At 38.3% G+C, this 26615-nt stretch overlaps 1 protein-coding gene across 2 annotated transcripts in view; it reads left to right on the forward strand.

Moving 5' to 3' along the window:
• Positions 1 to 26615, forward strand: part of LOC111168024 (DDB1- and CUL4-associated factor 12-like protein 2) — a 216700-nt gene that overhangs the window by 159504 nt on the left and 30581 nt on the right. Inside the window, exon 4 of one of the 2 annotated variants that reach the window (XR_016391277.1) lies at positions 26179 to 26246. Coding sequence is in view for 1 of the 2 variants with exons in the window: in XM_089904102.1 (XP_089760228.1) it covers positions 6723 to 8099 (1377 nt within the window). In the remaining variant the exon portion in view is untranslated. Of the gene's footprint in view, positions 1 to 563; positions 26247 to 26615 lie in introns of those variants that run through there. The other variant, XM_089904102.1, reaches the window with a different exon arrangement.

Below are 26615 nucleotides of genomic sequence, written 5' to 3' on the forward strand. Positions count from 1 at the left end.
TTGTATGGTAGTTCTATTTGTAGTTTTTTAAGGAACCTCCATATTGTTCTCCATAGTGGCTGTACCAATTCACATTCCCACCAGCAGTGCAAGAGTGTTCCCTTTTCTCCACACCCTCTCCAGAATTTTTTGATGATGGCCATTCTGACTGGTGTGAGATGATATCTCATTGTAGTTTTGATTTGCATTTCTCTAATGATTAATGATGTTGAGCCTTCTTTCATGTGTTTGCTGGAAGTCTGTATATCTTCTTTGGAGAAATGTCTATTTAGGTCTTCTGCCCATTTTGGGATTGGGTTGTTTGTTTTTCTGTTATTGAGCTGCTTATAAATTTTGGAGATTAATCCTTTGTCAGTTACTTCATTTGTAAATATTTTCTCCCCTTCTGAGGGTTGTCTTTTGGTCTTGTTTATGGTTTCCTTTGCTGTGCAAAAGCTTTGAAGTTTCATTAGGTCCCATTTGTTCATTTTTGTTTTTATTTCCATTTCTCTAGGAGGTGGGTCAAAAAGGATCTTGCTGTGATTTATGTCATAGAGTGTTCTGCCTATCTTTTCCTCTAAGAGTTTGATAGTTTCTGGCCTTACATTTAGGTCTTTAATCCATTTTGAGTTTATTTTTGTGTATGGTGTTAGGGAGTGATCTAATCTCATACTTTTACATGTACCTGTCCAGTTTTCCCAGCACCACTTATTGAAGAGGCTGTCCTTTCTCCACTGTACATTCCTGCCTCCTTTATCAAAGATAAGGTGACCATATGTGCGTGGGTTTATCTCTGGGCTTTCTATCCTGTTCCATTGATCTATATTTCTGTTTTTGTGCCAGTACCATACTGTCTTGATTACTGTAGCTTTGTAGCACAGTCTGAAGTTAGGGAGCCTGATTCCTCCAGCTCCGTTTTTCATTCTCAGGATTGCTTTGGCTATTCGGGGTCTTTTGTGTTTCCATACAAATTGTGAAATTTTTTGTTCTGGTTCTGTGAAAAATGCCAGTGGTAGATTGATAGGGATTGCACTGAATCTGTATATTGCTTCAGGTAATAGAGTCATTTTCACAATGTTGATTCTTCCAATCCAAGACATGGTATATCTCTCCATCTATTTGTATCATCTTTAATTTCTTTCATCAGTGTCTTATAATTTTCTGCATACAGGTCTTTTTTCTCCTTAGGTAGGTTTATTCCTGGATATTTTATTCTTTTTGTTGCAATGGAAAATGGGAGTGTTTTCTTGATTTCACTTTCAGATTTTTCATGATTAGTGTATAGGAATGCCAGAGATTTCTGTGTGTTAATTTTGTATCCTGCTACTTTACCAAATTCATTGATTAGCTCTAGTAGTTTTCTGGTAGCATCTTTAGGATTCTCTATGTATGGTATCATGTCATCTGCAAGCAGTGACAGCTTTACTTCTTCTTTTCCTGTAATTGATATCTAGTCTCATAGCGTTGTGGATGGAAAAGATACTTGATACAATTTCAATTTTCTTAAATTTACCAAGGCTTGATTTGTGACCCAAGATATGATCTATCCTGGAGAATGTTCCATGAGCACCTGAGAAAAATGTGTATTCTGTTGTTTTTGGATGGAATGTCCTATAAATATCAATTAAGTCCATCTTGTTTAATGCATCATTTAAAGCTTGTGTTTCCTTATTTATTTTCATTTTGGATGATCTGTCCATTGGTGAAAGTGGGGTGTTAAAGTCCCCTACTATGAATGTGTTACTGTCGATTTCCCCTTTTATGGCTGTTAGTATTTGTCTTATGTATTGAGTGCTCCTATGCTTTGTTAGCCACGGCTTGCACCCGTCTCTGGAGCTCCTTTAAGCAGCGCTCTTAATCCCCTCTCCTCGCGCACCAGGAAACAAAGAGGGAAGAAAAAGTCTCTTGCCTCTTCGGCAGCTCCAGTCTTTTCCGCGGACTCCCTCTTGGCTAGCCGTGGTGCACTAACCCCCTGCAGGCTGTGTTCACGCCGCCAACCTCAGTCCTCTCCCTGCGCTCCGACCGAAGCCCGAGCCTCAACTCCCAGCCCCGCCTGCCCCGGTGGGTGAGCAGACAAGCCTCTCGGGCTGGTGAGTGCTGGTCGGCACCGATCCTCTGTGCGGGAATCTCTCTGCTTTGCCCTCCGCACCCCTGTTGCTGCGTTCTCCTCCATGGCTCCGAAGCTTCCCCCCTCTGCCACCCGCAGTCTCCGACTGCAATGGGGCTTCCTAGTGTGTGGAAACTTCTCCTCCTTCACTGCTCCCTCCCACTGGTGCAGGTCCCATCCCTATCCTTTTGTCTCTGTTTGTTCTTTTTTCTTTTGCCCTACCCGGGTAGTGGGGAGCTTCTTGCCTTTTGGGAGGTCTGAGGTCTTCTGCCAGCGTGTCCTGTAGGAGTTGTTCCACGTGTGGATGTATTTCTTGTGTATCTGTGGGGAGGAAGGTAATCTCCGCGTCTTACTCTTCTGCCATCTTCCCCTCTAGGATCCTACCTTACCTATTTTTAAATATCATTGTCTTAAGTATTCCCCCTACATACATTGAATTCCACATCAGATAGTGTAATTTTTGCTTCAAACATCAAATTTTATTTAAGAAACTCCTTGGAATTGGGGTAGCCTATTATATATTATCATATTTGTAGTCATTTTGATATTCTTTCTAAAATTCCAGGTGTTCTTTTATGATTACCAATATGCCTAGAAAATTTTCTTTAGCTATCCTTCAAGGGTAGGTTTTCTCTACCAACAAATTCTCTTAGTTTTCCTTCATCTGAGAATATCTTTATTTCCCCTTCAGTCCTGAGTTGTTTTTGTTTTGTTTTTTGTTTTGTTTTGTTTTGTTTTGTTACTGGATATAGAATTTTCAGTCAACATATTTTTTCTTTCATCCCTTCCTCTGGCCTCATTTCAGATAAGAAGTCTGCTGTCGTTCAATTTGGTTTTCCCCTCCAAGTCATGTGTCACTTCTCTCTGCTTGCTTTGAAAATTTTTTCTTTGCTTTCCGTCTTCATAAGTTTATCTATCATGTGCCTTGGTGTGGACTTATGCTGTTGGGGTTCACAGTTTCTTGAATCTATAGGTGTACTTATTTCACTGTTTCTTGGGGAACAGAACTACCCTGTTTCCCAGTCCCTTGCTCTTTGCTGTTGGGTGGGTGTGGAGGTTCCACTCCCTGCTGATTCCAGGGGTGCAGGGAGTGCTCAGTCTTACTGATGTTGGGAGATGGAAGCTCAGCTCCTCACTGAGCCCTGCTGAGAACTGGTGAAGTGGAGGGGGGTGGGTGAAGCAGAGTGGTGATTAGCTTCTCATCGAATCATCTCATTAGGTCTCCGAGTTTGTGGATGCAGGTGGAGGCACAGCTCATCCTGGGACCACACTGACACTACCGCTGCAGGGAAATCAAGGTATAGCACCTGCTTCTGCCATACTGAGAACGGAAGATCAGCTTCCCACTTGGCCGCACTGAAACAGTGGGGGTGGGGAGAGGTGGGGTGGTTTTTCTCTTGGCGTTTGGCTGAAATAGGGTGAGTATTGAGAGAAAGGTTTTCTGTTGTTTGGCCTCCCTTCTCCAGATCCTTTGCCTAGAGGGGACAGGCTTTTCTTGGAACTCTTATTTTCTGAGCTTATTGAAGGTTCCTTGTTGGAGCTTCTGCAGTTCCTTGTCTGGAATATATGGGACACAATAAGGAAACTCAGGGAACTCACCACCCTGTCTTTCCTCAAATTCTGAGATCCTTAGTCCTTCCAACTTCTCTCCATCTTTCAGAGACTTCCTTTACTTGTTTCGTGTGCTATGTTCAAGGGCTTTTTAGTTCTAAGAGTTGAGGGCCTGCAAGGAATAGGGGTGTTCTCTCTTTGCCAGAACTGAAAGTCTTCCTTCCTGTATCTCCATGATGTTTTGCAGTTACAGTACTCATCCTCCACTACTGCAGACATAAGGGCATTGGTTATGACTTGGGAGTGATAGTAAGTGATTAAGGGATTACCACTCTACTATCTGTGGTACCACTTTCCCCAGAACATACAAAGCCCTCTCCTTGTTCTTGTGAGGTATGGGTAATGAGTATTATCTTCTCACATGAAACGTAGGAGGAAGATATAGCACATGACCTTGTTTTTCTAAACCAAATTGCATTTGAATCCAAACTGCATACACCTGGCTGGTAGAAAGTCCAACATCAGTAATTTCAAGGATTCTTTCCCCTTTCCATGAGATAGTATTAGATTTCAATGCATACTTGGTCCCAGGAAAAAAGAGATGGATGTAGTCTCTAGCTTTTCTTTGCTATGGATACCCCCATTGTTCATTCTATGACAGGATGACCTACACTGGTCCTTGTTAATCTGTCTGGCTGTTGTGCCAGAAAAGCTATAGACCTGCCCCTTTCAGCAAGCCTTGCCACTGATCATAGGCTGAATTCCAGAATCTTTCACAGCTGCTCTTAGCATCTTTACCCATGGCGTCCAACTTCACAGATGTCCACAGCCGGGTCCCACCATTTTTGGTGATGCAAAGAAATAAGGCTTAAATCTCTATCACTAGCAGAACCTTTCACTCAATCCCTGACATATCCCTAATCTCTGAGAGGTGGATAAGAGCATGGAATATGGATTCAGACTATTTGGGTTCAAATCCTGCATCCATCACTTACTACTTCATTGACTTTAGACAAAATTATAACTCTCCAAGCCTTGTTTTCCCTCATCTACAAAATAGTAGCTACCCTATTATAACAGTGGATTAAACAAGGTAATATTTGTAAAATTGCTGCAACGATGCTTGCTAGTATAATAATATAAGTAAAGGTGTAAGCTTATATAGTAAAAGTTCTATATACTTACTAGGTACAATTCCTCTGCCTAGGCCATGCTGCTTTGGCATCGAGCTGATCATAGCCTCTTTAATTGCTAAGGCTTTCACAATATTCGCCTGGATAGGGGTCCATTTTCAGGGTAACCCTGAAGTACACCAAAGATGTTACTCTCCTACCTGCAACACACCCTGCCCTGATCTGGGTGAGAAGAGCCTAGACCAGTGCTTCTCAAAGAGTGGTCCCCAACCATCTGCATCAACTCTTTAGGGATACAGCCAAGGTACATGTACATTTATTAAGTTGCCCCTGTCATTTTAATATACACTAAAGTTTGCGAACCTCTTCTCTACACTCTCTGTGCCATTTCACACATCGTTGCCTCTTTCTGAACTGTCCATGCCCCCCACCCCAACTTGTGGGAGCAAAATGCAGCTGTCTCCATGAAGCCGTCCCTAATTTCATTTTCATCACCACCAGCCCATGCAACCGTCTTCTGTTGCTATGAGATGAATGATATGGGGAAGAATCAGAACTGGGGTGCAGGGGAGTGTTGGGGAACACTGGAATGCAGCACCGGGACTAGAGTGGTGTAAATGACCCATGGTTTGTACTTGGAATTTGTGCAATTTGAGGTGACATTGCAAAAAGGGTGAGGGAAGCAGGAAGAAAAATCAGTAAACAGGGCAGCGGAAGGGAGGAGGAAGCAGCAACAAAGCAGCTCCCATGGGCTCCCCTGATTGGTCAGAAAAGTAAATGCATTTTCCCATGCATCCACCCACCAAGCATCATGTATATTTTTGTTAGGAGGAGAGGTGTGTGTGCAGAATGGGTATCAACCACCAGCCTCATAGAGCCACATTATCACTGTGTAACTGAGCATGCCTGGCTACGAGCCTGCCACTGGACTGGCTGCCCTGACACAGCAGAGCAAAGCATGAAACACCCACTTCCGGAGATTAAGCCCTCCCTCTGAACGCTTATACTTGTTCATCATTTGTCCTTGTGGTTGCCTCCTTCTGGAAGGTTCTTTATCTTCATGTCTGCTTGTGAAAGTCTTGTCCATCCCTCAGGACCTCTCCCTAAAGCCCCAGGGGACTATGCCCAAACACATGAGACTCTGGGACTGAGAGTTGAGGACAGTACCTAGGAGCAGGGAGGAAGCTGCCCCTCCCCTTGACACTTCCTCTCCACCTTCTCAGGGCTCTGAGTTACAATGGAAGCGAGCACCTCCACGGAACACCCTTTCTCCCATGTCAGCTCTGCCTGCCATGTTCTCAAGGCAGTACCTGATCAAGGTGTCCCAGACATCTCCCTGACCAGAGTGTGGGGCCCCGGGGATCTGCAGTCGGAAGGCATCCTTCAGGCCACTGCACTGCAGGAGATCAGAGACCTCAATTTGAGGAGAAAAAATATATGTACATCTATTTGGTTGAAACTGTTTAGGTTCCAGCAGAGGGGCTGCCCGGCTGCTGTCCTAAGAGTGGCAAAATATCCCCAGTCATTTAGTGGGGAGCTAGGTCAGAAGCACATGGCCAGCTCGGGGTCCTAGAGCGAGGCCCCCAGCACATCCCAGACCCAACAAATCCATCCACGCAGCCGGCGTGTCCTCCCTCCCACCAGCTCCCCGCCCGCTCCCCCCGCCGCCTCCGCCCCCTCACACTCGCCCCCCGCGTCGTCCTCGTCCCACACCGACTTCGATCCCGCCGCGCCGGCGGTGGCGCTTCCCGCCCTCGCTTCGATTTCGCGCCGCCGCCGCCCTAGCCGCCGCGCGCCGCCTGCGCTCCGCTCCCCCCGGCCGCCTCTCCTCGCCCGGCCCGGCCGCCCTCGCCTCCGTCGCCGCCGCGCCCCGGACTCTGTTGGCTCCGCGCCCCGCGGCCGCCCCGGTCCCCCGCCGGCGCCCCGGCCCCCGGCCGACGCAGCCGTCCACCATGGCGAGGCAAACAGGTAGCAGGAAGCGGAAAGCGCCGGCGCTCGCGGCGTCGTCGCTGGGCTCGGCGGCGGCTGCGGATGGGGACGGGCCGCTGCCTCCCAAGAAGCCCAAGCGGCCGGCGGCGCTGCGCTCGCTGCTGCACTACCTGAAGGGCCGCGAGGTGGGGGCGCGGGGCCGCGCCGGGCTCCCGGACTTCGAGGGCAAGCTGCGCGGCTACGCGGTGCAGAAGCTGCCCGAGCTGCTGAGGGAGCGCGAGCTGGCGCTGGGCACCCTCAACAAGGTGTTCGCGTCGCAGTGGCTGAACGCCAGGCAGGTGGTGTGCGGCACCAAGTGCAACACGCTCTTCGTGGTGGACGTGCAGTCGGGCCAGATCACGCGCATCCCCCTGATGCGGGACCGCGGGCCCGGGTCGGCCCGTGCCCAGCCGAGCTGCGGCATCCACGCCATCCAGCTGAATCCCTCCAAGACGCTTCTGGCCACCGGGGGCGAGAACCCCAACAGCCTGGCCGTCTACCAGCTGCCCACGCTGGACCCCGTGTGCCTGGGCGACCGCCACGGCCACAAGGACTGGATCTTCGCCATCGCCTGGATGAGCGACACGGTGGCCGTGAGCGGCTCCCGCGACGGCACCGTGGCGCTCTGGAAGATGGACCCCGACATGTTCCACGGCAGCATCGCCTGGCACAACGACGCGGGCCTCCCCGTGTACGCCCACATCCGTCCCAGGGACGTGGAGACCATCCCCAGGGCCAGCACCAGCCCCAGTAACCGCAAGGTGCGGGCCCTGGCCTTCAGCGGCAAGAACCAGGAGCTGGGAGCCGTGTCCCTGGACGGCTACTTCCACCTGTGGAAAGCCCAGAGCAACCTGTCCAGGCTGCTGTCCATCAGGCTGCCCTACTGCCGAGAGAACGTGTGCCTGACCTACTGCGACGAGTTGTCCCTGTACGCGGTGGGCTCCCAGTCCCACGTCTCCTTCCTGGATCCGCGGCAGCGCCAGCAGAACATCCGGCCCCTGTGCTCCCGAGAGGGCGGCACGGGTGTGCGCTCCCTGAGCTTCTACCAGCACATCGTCACCGTGGGCACGGGCCACGGCTCCCTGCTCTTCTATGACATCCGCGCGCAGAGGTTCCTGGAGGAGAGGGCCTCGGCCAGCCCGCACTTCTCTCCGGGGCCCGCAGGGAGGAAGCTCAAGCTCACCTGTGGCAGAGGCTGGCTCAACCACGATGACCTGTGGGTGAACCACTTCGGTGGCATCGGCGAGTTCCCCAATGCGCTCTACACACACTGCTACAACTGGCCCGAGATGAAGCTCTTCGTCGCTGGGGGGCCTCTCCCTTCCGGCCTCCACGGGAACTATGCTGGCCTCTGGAGCTAAGGATGGCCTCCGTGTCCTCAAAGTGCCCAGATACACCTTCCAGTCCCCTCTTGCTTTCCTCCTTCACTCTGTGTTTGTGCTTTTACTCTGTGTGGCTTTTATCTTCCAGGTGGAAAGGGCCCAACTTACCTCTGCTCAGTGTGTTAGGCAAAGAGAGAGAAAGAAAGAGAGAAGGCGGGCTAGAGAGTGAGGCGTCCTTCAGGCAGTCAAAACTTTGCTTTAATACTTTTCTACACCTGTCCAACACTATTGTTTTGAATTATACAAAAATTTTTGACATTCTTAGATCTGTTCACTCTGAGTCATTTACATATTCTCTCTTGAAGGCCAGGCAGTCATGGTTTTACAATTATGTATATTTTCTTTTTCTTTTATTATTTTTTTGTTACTAGTATCACGATGATGCTGTTTTGGTTATTTTTCATTGCAGATAGATGGTATATTAAGAACACTTTTAACAGTTTGTACGTCTGTTCTGGAAAGCTAGCTGTCGTTTTATAGCATTGTTCCAGTGGGAGGATGCATTCCAAGTTCTAGATTACCGGCTTTTGGAAGCATTCCATTTGTAAATTGTAGTCTTCATGTTTGTAGTTTGTAAGTTGTTGGTGCTAAACACGCTTTTTAAAAACTTCATTCACTTTGAAAAAAAGTTGTTATACTATCTTGTTTTTTGTACCAGAATCTCATTTGGTCAGAACACTTTAGGAACGCAGGGGCTCTGCTGATTGAATGTTTAGAGTTAATCTGAAAACCAAATCAATCTTTTTCTCCTTAAACCCTTATTTAAGTTTTCTCATTCCAAAACCCATAAGTGAATATGTATTTTTTCACTTCTTGCCTAAGTACTATTAAGACTTGTGAGTATATTTGAATGTTTGTTAAGGAACTTGCACAGAGTGTCAGTGCCATCATTCAAAACAGGGATTCCAAGTGTGAAAATGTAGAACGTATTGCAGGCTGGGCAGAATGTATACTGATGCAGGTTATAGACTGGATATTTTTGCTGTTGCTGTTTTCAATACCAAGTATTATATTTGAACATATTAAATTTTCTAATTCTGCTTAACAGTTAAAGTCACAGGAAAAAACTGCAAAAAAGGAAAATGAGCCCGTCCCAACTCCTTCTGATAAGATTCTTAATTTGTAAAGTCCAATTTATTAAGATTTAATTTTGTCAATTTCAAAGATTCTTACCTAAAGTAGAATAAATATATTGTTAAAAAATAGTAGTTATGTTATGACCCTCAATATAATAATATATGATTATCAAGGACACAGGAAGTTTATTTCAAGAAGATGGGGTGGAAAATAAAAGTAAATGGGATTAGGTTGAAGAAAAGTATCGATACTTTGAAGCATAGACAAATACAAAGCATGGATTGTTAGGAAAACAGGTTGTACTTCTCCATATGTGAGAATATTGGAAGTGAGAAGGGAGACTGGCCCTTCCTCACAACTGGCCAGGTTGTGCTGACCTTGTATTAGTATTGTGGCATGTCTGTTTTTCCTTAAATGTTTTGGCACTCAGATGCTGGCTTGGTGTCCACTACATGCTGTTCAATTGCAAATCTGAACCAACTGAGTAATATACTGAGTGGTACTAAAAGGGAGTTAAGAAATACAGGAAAAAAAGCAGTTTTTGTTTACAGAGATTGTTTTAACAGGTTTATATAGTTGTTGTTATATAGCAGTAAAATGTATTTGTGTGCATGTATGTGTCTCCAAGTCAGTTATAAGTGTCTTAAGAGCAGAGAATGTAAGTGTCATCTTTATATTCTCACATTTCTCCACTAATGCCTAGCAAATCATAGGCAATCAGTAAATATTTACTGAATGAATGTATTTGCCTCTGGAGACCTAAAGTTCAAGGCTATGAAAAAATAAGTAAATGCATAAATAAGAGTAAAAATTTTAACTCTTAAATTGTATGGAATATTGTTGTTTTCCTGCCTTTTTACCATAAAATTTGCCCTAATTCATTTCTAGGTCAGGCCATGGCGCTTATCCATTCATAAACTTTCCATATGTGATACCAGAAGATAAAGGAAAATGTATACATTTTAGATGGCACTGGAATTTAGTATTTCCACCTGCAAATACTTAAATTTGAAGATTCCTTTAAAATATTTTTGTTTTTTACAAAATTAGTTTTGAAAGATCTTTTTTGTAGGCAGTTTCTCTTTTTACTTTGTGTGTGTGTGTGTGTGTGTGTGTGTGTGTGTGTATTTGCTGAAAACTTTTTCAAACATTACCCAAGAACTTCACCAAAGTATTCACTGCCTGTCTTCTTGTAGGTTATAGGGTATTTTTATGGTACTTTGTCATCGTTTTGGGACATTGGGAGAACATTTTCAGAGGAAGTGACGCTTTCTACGTGACATATTTTCAAGAAATAGAAGGAACATCTCTACCCTGATTTGTTCTCTGGCTTAGCCCTTAACTTCATCACTGACTCACTGTTAACTTTCTCAATTTAGGGTGTATCTCCTTGATGCCAAATCACATGGCTAGCCTTTTAAAAAACTAGATAGCCTAAGTCTGTACGTATTTATATTAGTAAAGTTTAATTATTTTGAAATATTTTCTAGTTCTGGGTCAAAGTGATCTACAGAAGTACAATTAATTGTGTAACCTGTGAGTGTGAAATAATTGAAAATGTAATTGTAATTGAAAAAGTAACCATACCAGCATTTCAATGAACCCATGCATATAGTTCACTTAAAATAAACAATGGAATACATGTCTCTAAGTACAAATAACCTATCACTGTTCCCTGAAAAACGTTAGTTACTTATAGCAATGCATAAAAAAAGATTAATTCCATTTATCCCTAACTACATATTCATATATTCCTCCCCAAGTTTGTTCCTCCCCTTTACTATATGGATGAGATAATTTCTAAATTTTCTTTAAACGGGGGAGAAAGAATTTACTAATCAAGGATATCCACTGAAATAAATTGAGATGACTACTCTGGAAAAAATTTATCTGTTAAATATACTCTAGCATTAATGATAAACAGTGCTGAATTCTCCAGAGGTTGATTTTTATCTGACTGTACTCCGTGTTGAACAAGTTGTCAAAATTTTTCCATTAATTGCTAATTTAGAGTGATTTTAGAAAGCAATTCACAAAGCCCTCCTGAATGTTTTACTGACAGCTGCCTAATCTCTGCAAGCCTTGGGTAACCCAGCTACATTAAACATGTCACCATATGAGCTGCTCAGGGATGCAGTTCAGTGAGAATGACATGTACTAAAGTCAAAGAAAGGCTTCATAGGCCATAGGTGTTTGCTTTAAGGGGTGTTATTTTAAGAGCTGCTGAAAGGGCTGCCTAAAAGTATTTCCCACTACTGGCCTGCTGCAAACCCAGGCACATCTATCATTGGAGTGTGGTATCACTGAAAGGGCAATGTGGCTACAGGACGTTGCCATGACTCAAGTCTCAGCTCAGACCTACTGAAACAGAATTTCCTTGTAAAAACACCATTTTATTTGAGTGTTTTTAAATTAATCCATTCAGACACAAAAATGAGACAGCAACAATGAAACAGGACATCTGCCATAAAGGTTTATGATGTAGCAAAGGCAAAAGATACCTAATTCATTAATTATAAAAATTCACTAATGACAAGAAAAAGTAAATATTGTATTAAGGGTATATAGTATGTACAACGGGAATATGGAGAGAGTAACAATTAATTCTGCTAGAAAGGTCATGGAGAGCTCCCAGAAGAGTCAATACTTGAGCTGGGTCTGGCAAGTAAAATAAGAGTGGGCAGAGTTAATATTGGTTTGAAAGTACATTGTGAGTGCCTGGCACGTATGAGCACGGACATGCATACATACAGGACTGTTACAATTTGACCTTGTGAAATTTGAAGTGCCTGTGGGATTTCTAGATAGAAATGTCTGGTTGGTAGTTAGAAATATGATTCTGAAGCTCATAAGAGAAGTTAGGGCTAGAGCTACAGATGTAGGAATCATCGCTATAGAAATGGTACTTGGGAGAGGCTGGGAGGGGTGTACTATCTCAGAAGCAAGGTCTTCTGGTTCTCATTCCAAAACCCACCTATATTTAATAGGTCTGCACATATATATATACATATGCATTACTATGTGTCTGGCACATAGTAGGAAATTAATGACTTGCAGGCAGATGACCAAATGAATGTTTGTTTAGTGAATATTAAACACTACTTAGTGGCCACCCAAAAGTAATATTTCATTTTTTCATTTGGTAATGATCAACTTTTATTATAAATTTTCCTAATGAGTCATATTAACCAAAAGAAGGTCAGGGAAATCTACCAAATGTTGCTGTTGTAAATAAAGAAAAATCTATATTTCAGTTAGATGTTTTTGTATCCTTTGTAGAATGTAGGTCATTCTGCAGTTGGGCAAGAAGAAAGCTAAGTATTGATGATAATTTCCTTACAAATGAATTTTTTGTTTTTCCATTTTGGAGGTACAGTTCACTGAAGCAAACACGTTGATGATGTCAATGAGAGTAATGGTGCTATTTTCACCCTTTCTAATGCCATTATTGTGCTATTCTCTGTTTCAACCTAAGGCATTAATGTTTCATGTTGATTAAATTTTAACATCTAAATTGCCCTTTTATGTTACACACAAATGATAAACTTGAATGTTCCAGTCAGAGGGCAGCAACTTTAGTTTCCTCTAGGCTCCTAGTTAATTCATCAAATAACATCCCCCAGCACCTGAGATATGGCTCATTTTTGTTCCTCCTGCCTTACTAACCCAGAGATATAGGGTTGAGTGTGGTTTTTGTTTTTGAATTATGCCATATATGACTAAAACTAGATGCTGTTTTACACAATAGATGCATTCCTGGACATTTGAACATGAAGCACATTTTTGAAAATGGAATCATATATTCCCTCATTGATTTACATTATAATTTTAGAAGTGTCATCTTTGTTATGGATTGATTTCCAATGGACAGTGGTTTTTAACACGTTGCCACTGCCTCCACCTCTTGAGACAAGTACTTTAGTCTTCACATATAAGCTAAGTGATGTAATGGAATCCCTTATTTCAAAGAATATTAAAGGATACTTTCAGAATGTGATAAATTAAGCCCTATTTCATTTGTGTAGAAAATGGGATTTCTTAAAATAGGACATCCTGTAATTTGATTTGCTCTGTATATATTTATCACAAGCCAGAGCAAATTCTACGATATCCTCATATGTCACGTGTAAAGAGCTCTCTTCTTTCTTTTTCTCTGGTCTTTCTTTATGAATATTGCCCTAAGCAAAGGTGTTTGGCTTATGGATACTCCCAAGGGATGATAAATAATGCTTTGTTTTTCCTCACTAATTTAACGTTTTAAAAACTTGGGGTATTTGAATTAGTTTTTAAAAAGATAGTTTCAGCATAATCATGCTAGACGAACCGTGGCTCCAGAAATAATAAGAATGTAAAATGTTTCCTTAGTTGCCTTCTTAAAGATCGGGGACTTTTTTTAATTTAACTTTTTTTCCATTGTGGTAAAACACACACACACAATTTACCATCTTACGCATTTTTAAGTGTACAGTTCAGTAGTGTCAAGTATACTCACGCTGTGGAACTAATCTCCATGACTTTGTCATCTCGCAAAACTGAAACTCTACACACATTAAACAAGAATTTTCCATTCCTCCCTCCCCATCAGCCCCTGGCAACCACCATTCTACTTTCTTTCTCTGAGTTTGACTACTCTAGGTACCTCATATAAATAGAATCATACAATATTTATCTTTTTTTAACTAGCTTAATTCACTTGGTATAAGTTCCTCAAGGTTCATTCATGTTGTATCATGTCAAAACTTCTTCCTTTTAAATACTGAATAGTATTCCATTGTCTGTATATACGACATTTTTTATCCATCCATCTGTTGAGGGACACTTGGGTTGCTTTTACCTTTTGGCTATTGTGAATAATGCTGCTATGAACATATGTGTGCAATTATCTCTTCCAGACTCTGCTTTCAATTATTTTGGATATATACCCAGAAATGCAAATGCTGAATCTCATGGTAATTCTGTTTCTGATTTCTGTTTTCCATAGTGGCTATACCATTTTACATTCCCACCAACAGTACACAAGTGTTCCGATTTCTCTATATCTTCAACAACATTTGTTATTTTCTGTTTTTTTGACAGTGACATCCTCATGGGCTATGAGGTGTCAGGGGCTGTTTTTAAACTTGTTTCAATTTATAATTGATTGATACAAACATTCCAGCCCAATCCTTAAGTATTACTAGTACACTACATGTGGAACAGAACATATACTGTGGGGAGAAATCATGATGATTTAAGTATGGGCAAGGAAGTTTTGAAATATATCAAACATATAGAAAATCTGTTTTCTTTATATGTTTTTCTTTAAAAGGTACCAAGTTGGATAATTTGAAAATTAGAGTTTGAACTATCATTTTTTAAAAATTCTCAATATATTTAACCTCTAATTTATTTATTTGAACACATCTAGTGTTCCTAACTAGATGTAAGGAAAAAGTTATATCTTAAATGCTATCCTTGGTGTATTTTGAGGGGAAATACCTATAGTAAAAAATTAATTCTAGAAATAACTAGTAATTATATTCTGCCCAAGGATATGTTTCTTACAATTGACCTTAGCCTGAAGTTTCTTAGGAGTGTCTTGGGAAATAAAGTGAGTTATGAATAGAGGATATGCCACTTTCAGTGGCAGTTGATGGAGCAAAGCATCATAGAAAGTTTCAACACCTGAAACTACTTTTAAACTCAGTGTTAGAGTGTGCTGCTAGAAAATCTGTTTTAAATAATAGATGAAACAAACTACCTCTTGCTATCCAGTCTGTTTTACAGGTCAGATTACATAACCAAAAGAAGCTATTTAACCTCTCAGTAAATAACTGAATATTTCAGAAAGGAACTATTCTAAAATAGGCATGTGAAAAATCTGTGTATCTGGAAAGATCTAGTCTCATTCTAGACCCTTAAAATTTTTGGTGTGTTTATAATCAGAAGAAAAATACAGGAATGTATAAAGGTGGGATGCCAAGAAATTTTTAATCTCTTTGATTTACCATCTATATTTACAAATTTTGCAACATTTTATAATGGCTAGCATTTTTTCCTGTTTTAAAGATCTCTTTGAAGCCAATTATGAATGAAGTGCTAAATCCCAAAATTTTATATTTTTATCACACTTTACTGTCATTAGAGATTTGCTTATATATTTCTAATATTGTAAGCATCTTGCAAGGCCATGTTTTTTTGAATTTTTACTCCTCAATAAAGTGCATGGCATAATAAATGCCTAATATATTTTGAACAAATTGATTTTCTGATTTTTTAAGTAAAAATGAGATTTAGTTGGCTTTCTTGATGGTTAGGAGCATCTCACTTCATTGTAAATGAGAACGGTAACATCTGTATATATATATAATGGAATTGGATATTTTTCATATACACTCTTCTAGATATTCTCGTTAACATTCTTTTTACCTTCAAGAGTTGGTATATTGGATTAAGAGAAGGGATACTCCTTAGTATATTCTAATTTATGGGTGCTAGTAACATGTTGTTTGCTCCAAAAATTCCAGAAGTTCACACACATCTCCACTCACCTTCAGTAATATTAGTTCAGTCAAATTCGATATTTGCCACATTAATTTCCCAATTTGTTGTTCAGCATCATATTGCGTAAAATACTGAGAGTAGCACTGATACCCTGGCCTAAAAAGATGCTTTGTTTTTTCCACTTTTATTGGCCCATTTTTGAGAAAATTTTGATTAGAAGTAACCCAGAGAACTAACATTCCATTGAGTTTCACCCTTTATAAATGCATGCTCGCATTCTGCAGAAAGTAGTTGCTATGGTTTTTTGTTTTGGTTTGTTTTGGTTTGTTTTTGGTTTAAATATGAGACAAACAGGAAGTGACTGAATCCCCAGAAGAAAAATCTATTTTAAACCCAAACTAGTATGGCAATTGGGAAAGTGGTATTTTCACTAGCAACACTTGGTTTTGGTATTTCTACAAATTTAAAAACATTATGGGGAATTCCCTGGCGGTCCAGTGGTTAGGACTCCACGCTCTCACTGCTGAGGGCCCGGGTTCAATCCCACGTCCGGGAACTAAGATACCACAAGCCGCGTGGCCCGGCAAATGAATGAATGAATGAATGATTGAATGCATAAATAAATAAATAAAAGCATTATGAATCATTGTACCAGATCCTACCAGGTGATCAGTTTATTCCTTGAGTATTAGTTGTAACTGCTTTGAAATAAATGGGATCTTGTTTTGATTTAAGGCTCTAGATAGTATCTCAGTGGCAAGTTTGGGAAATGTTGGCTTAGATTAAGATTATCTTCAAGACTCTTCTATGTAGTGCAGCCACTACTTACAAATGTCCATACATTCATATAGCATCTCATCTCTCAAATTTCTATCATCACTCACTGTGACATCACTCAGGCTTTGAGATATGGCTTTACATAGGAATTCCCTGGGTATTTCTGTCCACCATGCTACAATGCATCACCAAACATCTGACATCTAGAAGTGGCTTACTCCCCCAAGTGAATTGAAAACATTTTTTCATATCCTACAACTCAGCATTAAATAGCCCCCATTGTGTAACTATTATCTACTAGGTTTGTTTTATATTAGCTATTAAACAAAGGTGTTATTCACTGTTCTATGTCAGTTGTACTTTCAACATCTTCCTGGAATCATATTTGCCAAAAAATAAGTTGACATTTTTTAATGAGATGTAGAGTTATTAAAATTGTAAAGCCCATTTGTTAATGGGAGCCGGAAGTTAGTGTAAAATACGAATGCTATGTATGTAACTGCATTTAGACTTGAGATGATTATGTAAAACTTTTTTTGGTCTTATGTTGATCTTTATTTAGCCTGTCCAAAGTGGACATATTTTATAAACTATTAAAGGTATAAGAGTTGAATCCATATAGAAAATATTTACATACTCAAGAGGGCAACAAAAATGATGTAGCACTTTACTGTTAAACTAATTCTCTTCTCAACAACCTCAAAATTCAAAAGATGAGGACTGTAGCAAGAAAATAACAGTTGAAAAAGGCAGGATCACTCAAAGAGCAAATATTATGATCATATCTAAGTAAAAACTTATTAAAATAATTTATTGAAGTATACTTTTGAAACATAAAATACCGGTCATTGTCCCATGGATTTGGAGATATAGAAAACTTGCTAAAACATGGTAGTAATTAAAAATGTTTCTCATTTTCCAACAGGTCATTGCTAGTCATGGCTTTTTTCCCAGACATTCCTTCTTTGTATGTGTCTTTAGTTTCTCTTAAGAGGGTAAATGAGGATGATTTTTTAAGTATCTTAAAAAAACATGCCTCAGGCAAATATACAAACTACATTTTATTTCTCTCTGTTTTATTTTTTGCAAATATCTTTAAAATATTGTCTGTGATCCTATCAGATGAGAAACTTATTTGTTCCCTGTGTGTTTTTAACTGCAAATGGAAATAAAAGCCACAATAAATTTTCAATCACTCATGTTTTCCTACAAGTTAGAAGTAAAAATGGATGGAGATAATGGAGTTTAAGTGTGGTCAGTCTTTGGACACTTGCTTCCTTTGAAGAGGTCAGCATATCTTCAAATATGGTCCTGGAACTAGCTGCACTAAATTTATCCAGGATCTTACCAAGCCAGACCAAACCAGAGAAAATGCAGATTCCTGGCTGGCCCCAGAGTACGCATTTACATAATGGTTGTCAGAGATTTGGATGCCGTTTAAAATTTGAGAAGAACTGCTTTTAGCTGTTGAGTTTTCAGTTATCTGGTCTCTCTCAGAGCTCACTTTGCTCATTGCTTTTTAACCTGAGCAAATTGCATGGAAGAAAGCCAGGTATAATTTAAATGCTTAACTTCATTTGAGACTCAGGCTTTAGCTATGATGTTTTTATTCCTACTTGCTAGTGAACGGTCTAGGGAATTTTTCTCAGCTAAAGTTGCTTATGCATCCTCAGAACCTGGAAAAGTACATGGAACATAGTATATGTTCAACCAATTTTAACTGAAAGAATAAGAAAACTCAGCATTTAAATAATAAATCTCATCTAAAATATAATGTAATATGGCTCCATCACACTGTATATTTCACTTCACTTACAAATGTTATTTGATTGGATGAGTATCGATTTTTATTCAATAATGTAAAATCTTAGCATCTCACATATATTTCTCTTTATGTGTATCAGGATTGATTTATAAAATGCTCTGCTATACATTTATACTTAGGGAGGTTTTAAAAAATTTTTGCTTTGTTTTCTTTGCATTTGAATTTCTTAAGGCAATTATGCTTCATTTAAAAGCCAGTTTTACATTTTAGGAGCTGTATAAAATTTTACACATTTATTTCTATCATCCCATGATACTCATTTTAAAATGTATATCTCCAGAAACATAATAGGCCCCTTGCAATTAGAAAAGCATCTGAACTTTGAAGAATGCTTTAGAAAAACTCTCCAACCCCTTTATACCTAGCAGTGGAGTAAGAGTATGTTCCCATAAGTAGTACTTCATGATTGACAAATTGGTATGCATTGACCTTTTATCTTCTTAACATGCTTCAAAGTCTATGGCTGGGATATATGACAACAGAAGGATTATTTTCAATATGGGGTACCTGTTTTATGCTGTTTTTTTTAGAATCATCTCAAAAATTTCTATTTTCCTTTAGCAAAATAAGGTACTAAAAATGTTTTTTTTACTGAAATATAACACAGAAAAATGTTCACAAATCACAAGTCATAGCTCAAAGAATTCTCGCAAATTCAATGCATCCTGATAACCAACCAACAACCAGCTCAGCAAGCAGAACATTACAGGCACATCGCTACCTGCTCATGCCTCCTCCCAGTCCTACCGCCTTCCTGTTACCAAAAGGGACTGTGATGATGACTTCTAACACCACCAGTTTTACCTGTTTCGAATCTGATAAAAATGGGATAGTGTGTGCTCTTTTGTGTCTGGCTTCTTTCACTCAGTGTTATGTCCTTGAGGTCTTGAATTTTATCAGATGTTACTGTCTGAATCTATTTTGAAATAATCATGTAATTCTGTCTTTTTTTACATTACATGAAATTATTTATTTTTTAGTACTAAACCAATTTTCCTTTCCTGAAATAATCCCCTCTTGGTCCTTTTGCATTGTCTTTCCATATGTTACTGGTTTGGATGTATTACTATTTTATTTATAATATCTATGTTATCAAGAGATAAAAGTCAGTAATATTTTTGTTATTATTATTATCAGCTTGGGTATCAAGTCATGCTAGCCTCATAAAAGTGAGGGAGTTGTTCCTTTTTTCCTATTCTCTGGGAGATACTGGGTAAATTTGTTTAAGTACTTGGAAGAATTCACCAGCACGGCTCTCTGGCACAGAGTATATTTGTAGGAAGGTTTGTAACAACAGATTCAATTTATTTATGGAATCTAAGATGGTTAAGATTTTCTAGTTCTTCTTGTGTCAATTTTACTTGACTGCAGCTTCCAAGTATAGTTTGTCCTTTTCATCTAAACTGAGAAATGTATAAAATTATTTATAATAGTCTCGTATATCTTAAATTGTATTTAAGGTATAAATTATATACAGTAAAGTACTCCAAACAAAATAACAGTATACTAATAATACACTCAGACAGACACACACATGTATGTGTGAGTGCATATATATGTGTATATGCATATATACACACATACACATGCACACACATTTATTATAATACAGATGATTATTTCCAACAGATTATTGACAGAATGCTCCTTTCCCTGCTATTTGATTTTTATCACCACATGTTAGTTTTGCCTGTTTTTAAACTTCATGTAGATAGAATCATATGGAATGTATTCTTGCCTCTCACTTTTTTCACTCAACATTATATTTGTGAGATCCATCCATATAGTTGCGTGTATCACTAGGGTTTTTTTTTAATTGCTTTGTTATTATTCCACTGTAGTAATATAGCACATTATCCTTATCCATTTACTGTTGATGGATATTTTTTCTAGTTTTTGACTATTTTGTATAAAGCTGCTGTGAACATCCTTGCACATATTTTATGGTGGACATCAACTCATTTATGTTGGCTATATACTCAAGAATGGAATTGCTGTATTGTAAAGTAGGCTTATGATTAGCTACAATAGGTACTAACCTTTTTTTAGAAGTTGTACTATTTTACAGTTCCATCAATGGACTTGTAAGAGAGTTCTTGTTGCTCCAAATTCTTGCCAAGTGTTGGTACTGTTGGCCCTCTTTTCCATCTGGTATGTGCGCAGTGGTATGTCATCGTGGTTTTCATTTGCACTACCCCTAACAGTGAGGATGTTTATCACCTTTTCACCTGCTTATTGTCATTTTTATTTCCTCTTATGTCAAGTGTCTCTTCAATTCTTTACCCATTTTTAAAGTGGGGTTTCCCTTTTTCTCATTTATTTATAGAAGCACTTAATTTTTTCTAGACATGAGAACTTTGCAAATATTGTGTATTCTGAAAAATCTCTTAGTTCATAGCTTGCCCTTTCTTTATTTTCTTAGTAGTGTTTTACAATAAACAGAAGTTCTAACTTTTAATGAAGCGAAATTTAGCAATTAAAAAATTTTATAATTAGTGATTTTGGTGTGCTGATAAAGAATTCTTTCCTTATTCCAAGTTCATTAAGATATTCTTCTATGTTTTCCTCTAGAAGTTTTATTCTTTCAGCTCTCATATTTAGACATATGATCAATCTCCAATTATGGTATCAAGTTTATTTTCTTCCATGTAGATATTCAATTTACAAAGTACATTTTCTTTCTTTTATTAATTGCAGTGGAGTCTTTGATGAAAATCATGTGTGGGGATCCAGTTTGTGGACTCTATTCCATAATTTATTAGCTACCTTTGCACCAATACCAAACTGTCTTTTTTTATTTTTGAATTTTATTTATTTTTTATACAGCAGATTCTAATTAGTTATCTATTTTATACATATTAGTGTATATATGTCAATCCCAATCTCCCAATTCATCCCACCACCACCATCGCCCCCACCACTTTCCCCCCTTGGTGTCCATACGTTTGTTCTCTACATCTGTGTCTCTATTTCTGCCCTGCAAACCAGTTCATCTATACCATTTTTCTAGGTTCCACATATATGCATTAATATATGATATTTGTTTTTCTCTTTCTGACTTACTTCACTCTGTATGACAGTCTCTAGGTCCATCCATGTCTCTACAAATGACCCAATTTTGTTCCTTTTCATGGATGAGTAATATTCCATTGTATATATGTACCACATCTTCTTTATCCATTCGTCTGTTGATGGGCATTTAGGTTGCTTCCATGACCTGGCTATTGTAAATAATGCTGCAATGAACATTGCGGTGCATGTGTCTTTTTGAATTATGGTTTTCTCTGGGTATATGCCCAGTAGTGGGATTGCTGCGTCATATGGTCAAAACGTCTTAATTACTTTTTGCATCGTAAATCTTGAAATTTGATAGTGTAAATCCTCCAGGTTTATTCTTTTCTGCAATACAAACTTGGATATTCTTTGAACTTTTCATATCCATATTTTGAGAAACAATTTATCAATTTAAAAAGAAATCTGGGGAGGGGGATGGAATTCCCTGGTGGTCCAGTGGTTAGGACTCAGTGCTTTCACTGCTGAGGGCCTGGGTTTGATCCCTGGTCAGGGAACTAAGATCCCACAAGCCATACAGTGCAGCCTAAATAAATAAATATTTTTAAAAAGAAGAAGAAAAAAAGAAATCTGGGGGTTAATTTGAATTGTGTTAAATCCATGAAATACTTGGAGAGATTTCACGTATTTACAATTGTGAGCTTTTTATTCCAGGAGCATAGTATATTCGTCTATTTGTTTAAGACTTTATTTCAGTCAGTAATATTTTACAGTTTTTAGTGCAATGCACAACTTCCCTTAAATTTCTTCCTAGGTAATTGATATTTTAATAGTATTATAAATGACATTGTAAAACTTTTACCTTCCATTTCTTTAATGCTAGTATTTAGAAATACAGTCAAAAGTTGTTCATTGGCCTTGTATCCATTGAAATTGCCAATCTGTCTTCTCATTTCTAATATTTACTTTTTATGTAGGAGCTTGTGGATTATCTTCATACTCAATGATATCATCTGAGAATAAAGACAAGTTTCATTATTCTTTTCCAATCTCAATCAATACCTTTTATTTCTTTGTCTGGCTTATTTGCATTAGGTAATACCTATAATACAATGTTGACTAGAATGGTGATAGTAAATACACTCCTCTTGTTCCCAAATTCAGGGGAAAGTTTACAATACTTCATTAAAGTATGATTCTTACTATATTTTTTGAAGATACCCCTTTTCCAATTAAGAAAATTCCCTTATATTCCTAGTTTGCTACGATTTTTTAAAAATCTTGGCTGAGTATTGAATTTTGTCAAATGTATTTTAGTCATCTATCTAGAATTATCATATGCGTTTTTGCGGTGAATTTTATTGGTTTTCAAACATTAAACTTACCTTGCATTTCTGAAATAAATCATTGGGCTTGATTTGCTAATGTTTATTAGGATTTTTATTTTTCTGATACATATTTCAATTAGTTAATTTTGTTGTTCAGATTGTTCATATTCTTACTGATTTACTATCTGCTCATACTGTTGGTTATTGTGAAAGGTGTGTTCATATCTTACAGTGCAATACTAGATATATCTGGCTTTCCTTTTGAGCATTATCAATTTTTTTCTTTATAAGTATTTAAATTTATGTTATCAGAGGCATATACATTTGAATTTTTATATTTTTCTGGTGAATTGACCATTTTACCATTTTTTAAATTTCCTTTTTTTCAGTTGTATTGAAAAATAATTGACAAACATCACTGTATAAGTTTGTCAGCATGATGCTTTGTTTAAATGTGGTACAAAATGATTATCACAATAGGTTTAGTTAACATCCATCATCTCATGTAGATACAATAAAAACAAAAGAAAAAATATTCTCCTCATGATGAGAACTCTAAAGACCTACTCTCTTAACATTTTTCCTATATATTGTACCATACAGCTATGTTGACTGTAGTCTTCATGTTATACTTTACATCCCTCGTACTTATTTACCTTATAACTGGAAGTTTGTAGGTTTTTACCTCTTTTCTCCAATTCCCCAACCCCCCTATCCCCCACCTCTGGTGACCACAAATCTGATCTTTTTCTGAGTTTAGTGGGGTTTTTTTGTTTTTTTGTTTTGTTTTGTTTTCAGATTCTGCATGTAAGTGAGAACATATAGTATTTGTCTTTCTCTGTCTTATTTCACTTAGCATAATGCCTTCAAGATCCATCCATGTTGTCACAAATGGTAGGATTGCATCGTTCTTTATGGGTGAATTATATGTGTATATATAATTTCTTTCTCTTTTCTTTCTCACAACGTTTTTATTCATTCTTCTATCAATGGACACAGGTCATTTCCATATTTAGCTATTGTAAATAATGCTGCTATGAACATGGGGGTACAGATATCTTTTCAAGTTAGTGTTTTTGTTTCCTTCAGATATATTCTCAGAAGTGGAATTGCTGAATCATATGGTAGTTCTGTTTCTAAGTTTTTGAGGAACCTCCATACCATTTTCCACAGTGGCTGCAGCCAATTTACATTCTCACCAACAGTGCACAAAGGTCCCCTTTTCTCCACATCCATGCCAGCATTTGTTATTACTTGTCTTTTTGATAAAAGCCATTCTAACAGGTGTGAGGTGTGAGGTGACATCTCATTGTAGTTTTGATTTGCATTTCCCTGATGACTAGTGATATTGAGCACCTTTTCATGTACCTGTTAGCCATTGGAATATCTTCTTTGGAAAAATGTGCGTTCAGGTCCTTTGCTCATTTTTGAATTGGATTCTTTGTTTTTTTGCTATTGAGATGTATGAGTTCTATATTTCGGATAGTAACCCCTTATCATATAGATGATTTGCAAATATTTTTTCCCATTCTGTAGGTTGTTGCTTCACTTTGTTGATGGATTCTTTTGCTATGCAAAAGCTTTTAAATTTGATATAGTCCCACTTGTTTATTTTTTATTTTGCTGCTTGTACTTTAGGTGTGATTTCCAAAAAATTGTTACCAAGACCCATGTCAAGGAACTTTTTTCCTTTGTTTTCTTCTAGGAGTTTCATGGGTTTCAAGTCTTACATTTAAGTCTTTAATCCATTTGAGTTAATTTTTTGTTAATGGTGCAAGAGAGGAGTCAAACTTCATTCTTTTACATGGAATATCTGATTTCTGTTTCCAGAAACACTAGAAAAGATATCTGTACCCCACAGCACCATTTTGAAATATCCCTTTTTTATCTCTAAAACTTCTTCTTGTTTTCTGTAATATTATTATGGACACACCAGATTTCTTTCAGTTAGCATATGCATGGCATATTATCTTCACTCTTCTATTTTTCTGCTTTAAAATTTATTAACAGCATATAATTGCTTTATATTTAACCTTCCACCTTTAGGTTTTTAATGGAGAATTTAATCCATTATATATAATGCAATTACTCATATCTTTTTATTTATACCCACCATCTTGCTATTTCTTTTTCATTATATCTTCCTGTTCTATATTTCTCTCCCTTCTTAACTTCTTTTGAATGACTCAAATAATTTTATAAGATACATATATCTTCCACTACTCCCCCAATAATACTAGAATCTTCCAATCTATTAATCCACTTTATTCCCTACCACATTTTCCAATATTGTTGTCATGTATTTTAATTCTATACAAATTTTAAATGGAAGACAATTGTATTATAATTCTATTCAGTTTTTAAATTTATGCACATTTACCCTTTCATGTGTTCTTCATTCTATTACATATTTTTTTGTTTCCATCTAGAATAATTTTATTTCTACCCCAAGTACTTCATTGTGCATTTTTTTAGGATAAGTGTACTGGTGACAACATCTCTTACTTATTGTTCATCTGACAATATCTTTATTTCACTTGCATTTTTGAAAAGTATTTTCACTGAGTATGGAATTCAAGGTTGGCCAGTATTTTATTTCAGTTTCAATATGTCATCCATTTAGTTTTCATTTCCACTGAGAAACCAGTTGCCAAGTCATATTATTGTTCCTTTGGTTGTAATGTACCCTTTGCCCTCCAACCTGCTTTTAAGATTTTATTTTTTTGTCTTTGGTTTTTGTCAATGTAATCTTGATATGTCTAGGTGTGATTTTTATTGAATGTATCTTTATTGGGGTTCTCAGAAATTCTTGAATCTGTGGGTTTATCAATTTTGAGAAATTCCAGATACAATCTCTTCAGATATTGTTTCTGTCTCATTTTCTCTTCTTTCCTTATAGATAACAAATTACTGGTATGTTAGAACTTTTTAATGTGCCCAATATGTCCCTTATCCCCTTTTCTATATTTTACATCTTTTTCATTCTCACTTTACACTGTTTAATTTACTGTTAAAGCCATGTATTTGACATTTTAAGGCAGTCATTTTATTTTTATTGTATATTCTATATTTTATATTTTGTATACTTTCTATATATTCTATTTTTATGGTAAAATTCTTAAACTATTATTTTATTGAACATATTACAGTGTCCCTCAGGGGATTGGTTCCAGGACCTGCCGAGGATACCAAAATACATGGATGCTCAAGTCCCATAATCAGCATTCCACATCCTGTGCTCCTCATCTGTGGATTCAGACAACTGCAAATCACGTAGTACTGTATTTACTGAAAAAAATCCCAGTGCAAACCCATGTTGTTCAAGGGTCAATAGTAGTTATATCAAAAAATTCCTTGTCTACTAATTGCAAAATTTTGATCACCTGTATGTCAGTTTCTAGTGTTTGATTTTCCCCTTGTTTTGGGGTCTCTGGTCCTAACCCTTAGGATGTTTAATAATTATCATCAAATTTTGGAACTTTTGTTTAAATTTGTACAGGCTCCAGATGACATTCTATTCAATCAGAAATGATTTAAACTTTCCTCTTTTGGACAGCATAATGCGAGCTGATCACCTTTATCCACTGAGAGACCAAGATGACACAAGTCTACGTTGCAGTTTTGGTAAGGCTAAGATTCTACTTCTGAGTCATTCCTGTTCCTAGGGCATAACCCTCCAGAGATTTCACCTGACAACTTGCTGTTTTACCAGGGCCTCATCCCTTGGCAGGTCCTAACCTCTTACCTTTATCTCCTAAGCACAGCAAGACCGCCAAAAACTCTGTTCTTATTAGAGGATTTCAGCTTCACACCTTTATCTCCTGACCTGTGCAGCTTCACAATTCAGCAAATGTTTTGAGAAGAAAACTGGTCACATGCTTGACTCTTCATGTCTCTAATTTTGTCACTCCAGCGTTGTGAGACTATCAAAAACTATGCTAGATTCTCTCCTTCCCCTCCTCCCTCTGCTCACAGCCATTCATCCAGGATAAA

This window comes from Delphinapterus leucas, chromosome X (assembly GCF_059928025.1).
Source record: "Delphinapterus leucas isolate spDelLeu-1000000601 "Yukka" chromosome X, BTC_Dleu_Yukka2, whole genome shotgun sequence".
Taxonomy (NCBI): domain Eukaryota; kingdom Metazoa; phylum Chordata; class Mammalia; order Artiodactyla; family Monodontidae; genus Delphinapterus; species Delphinapterus leucas.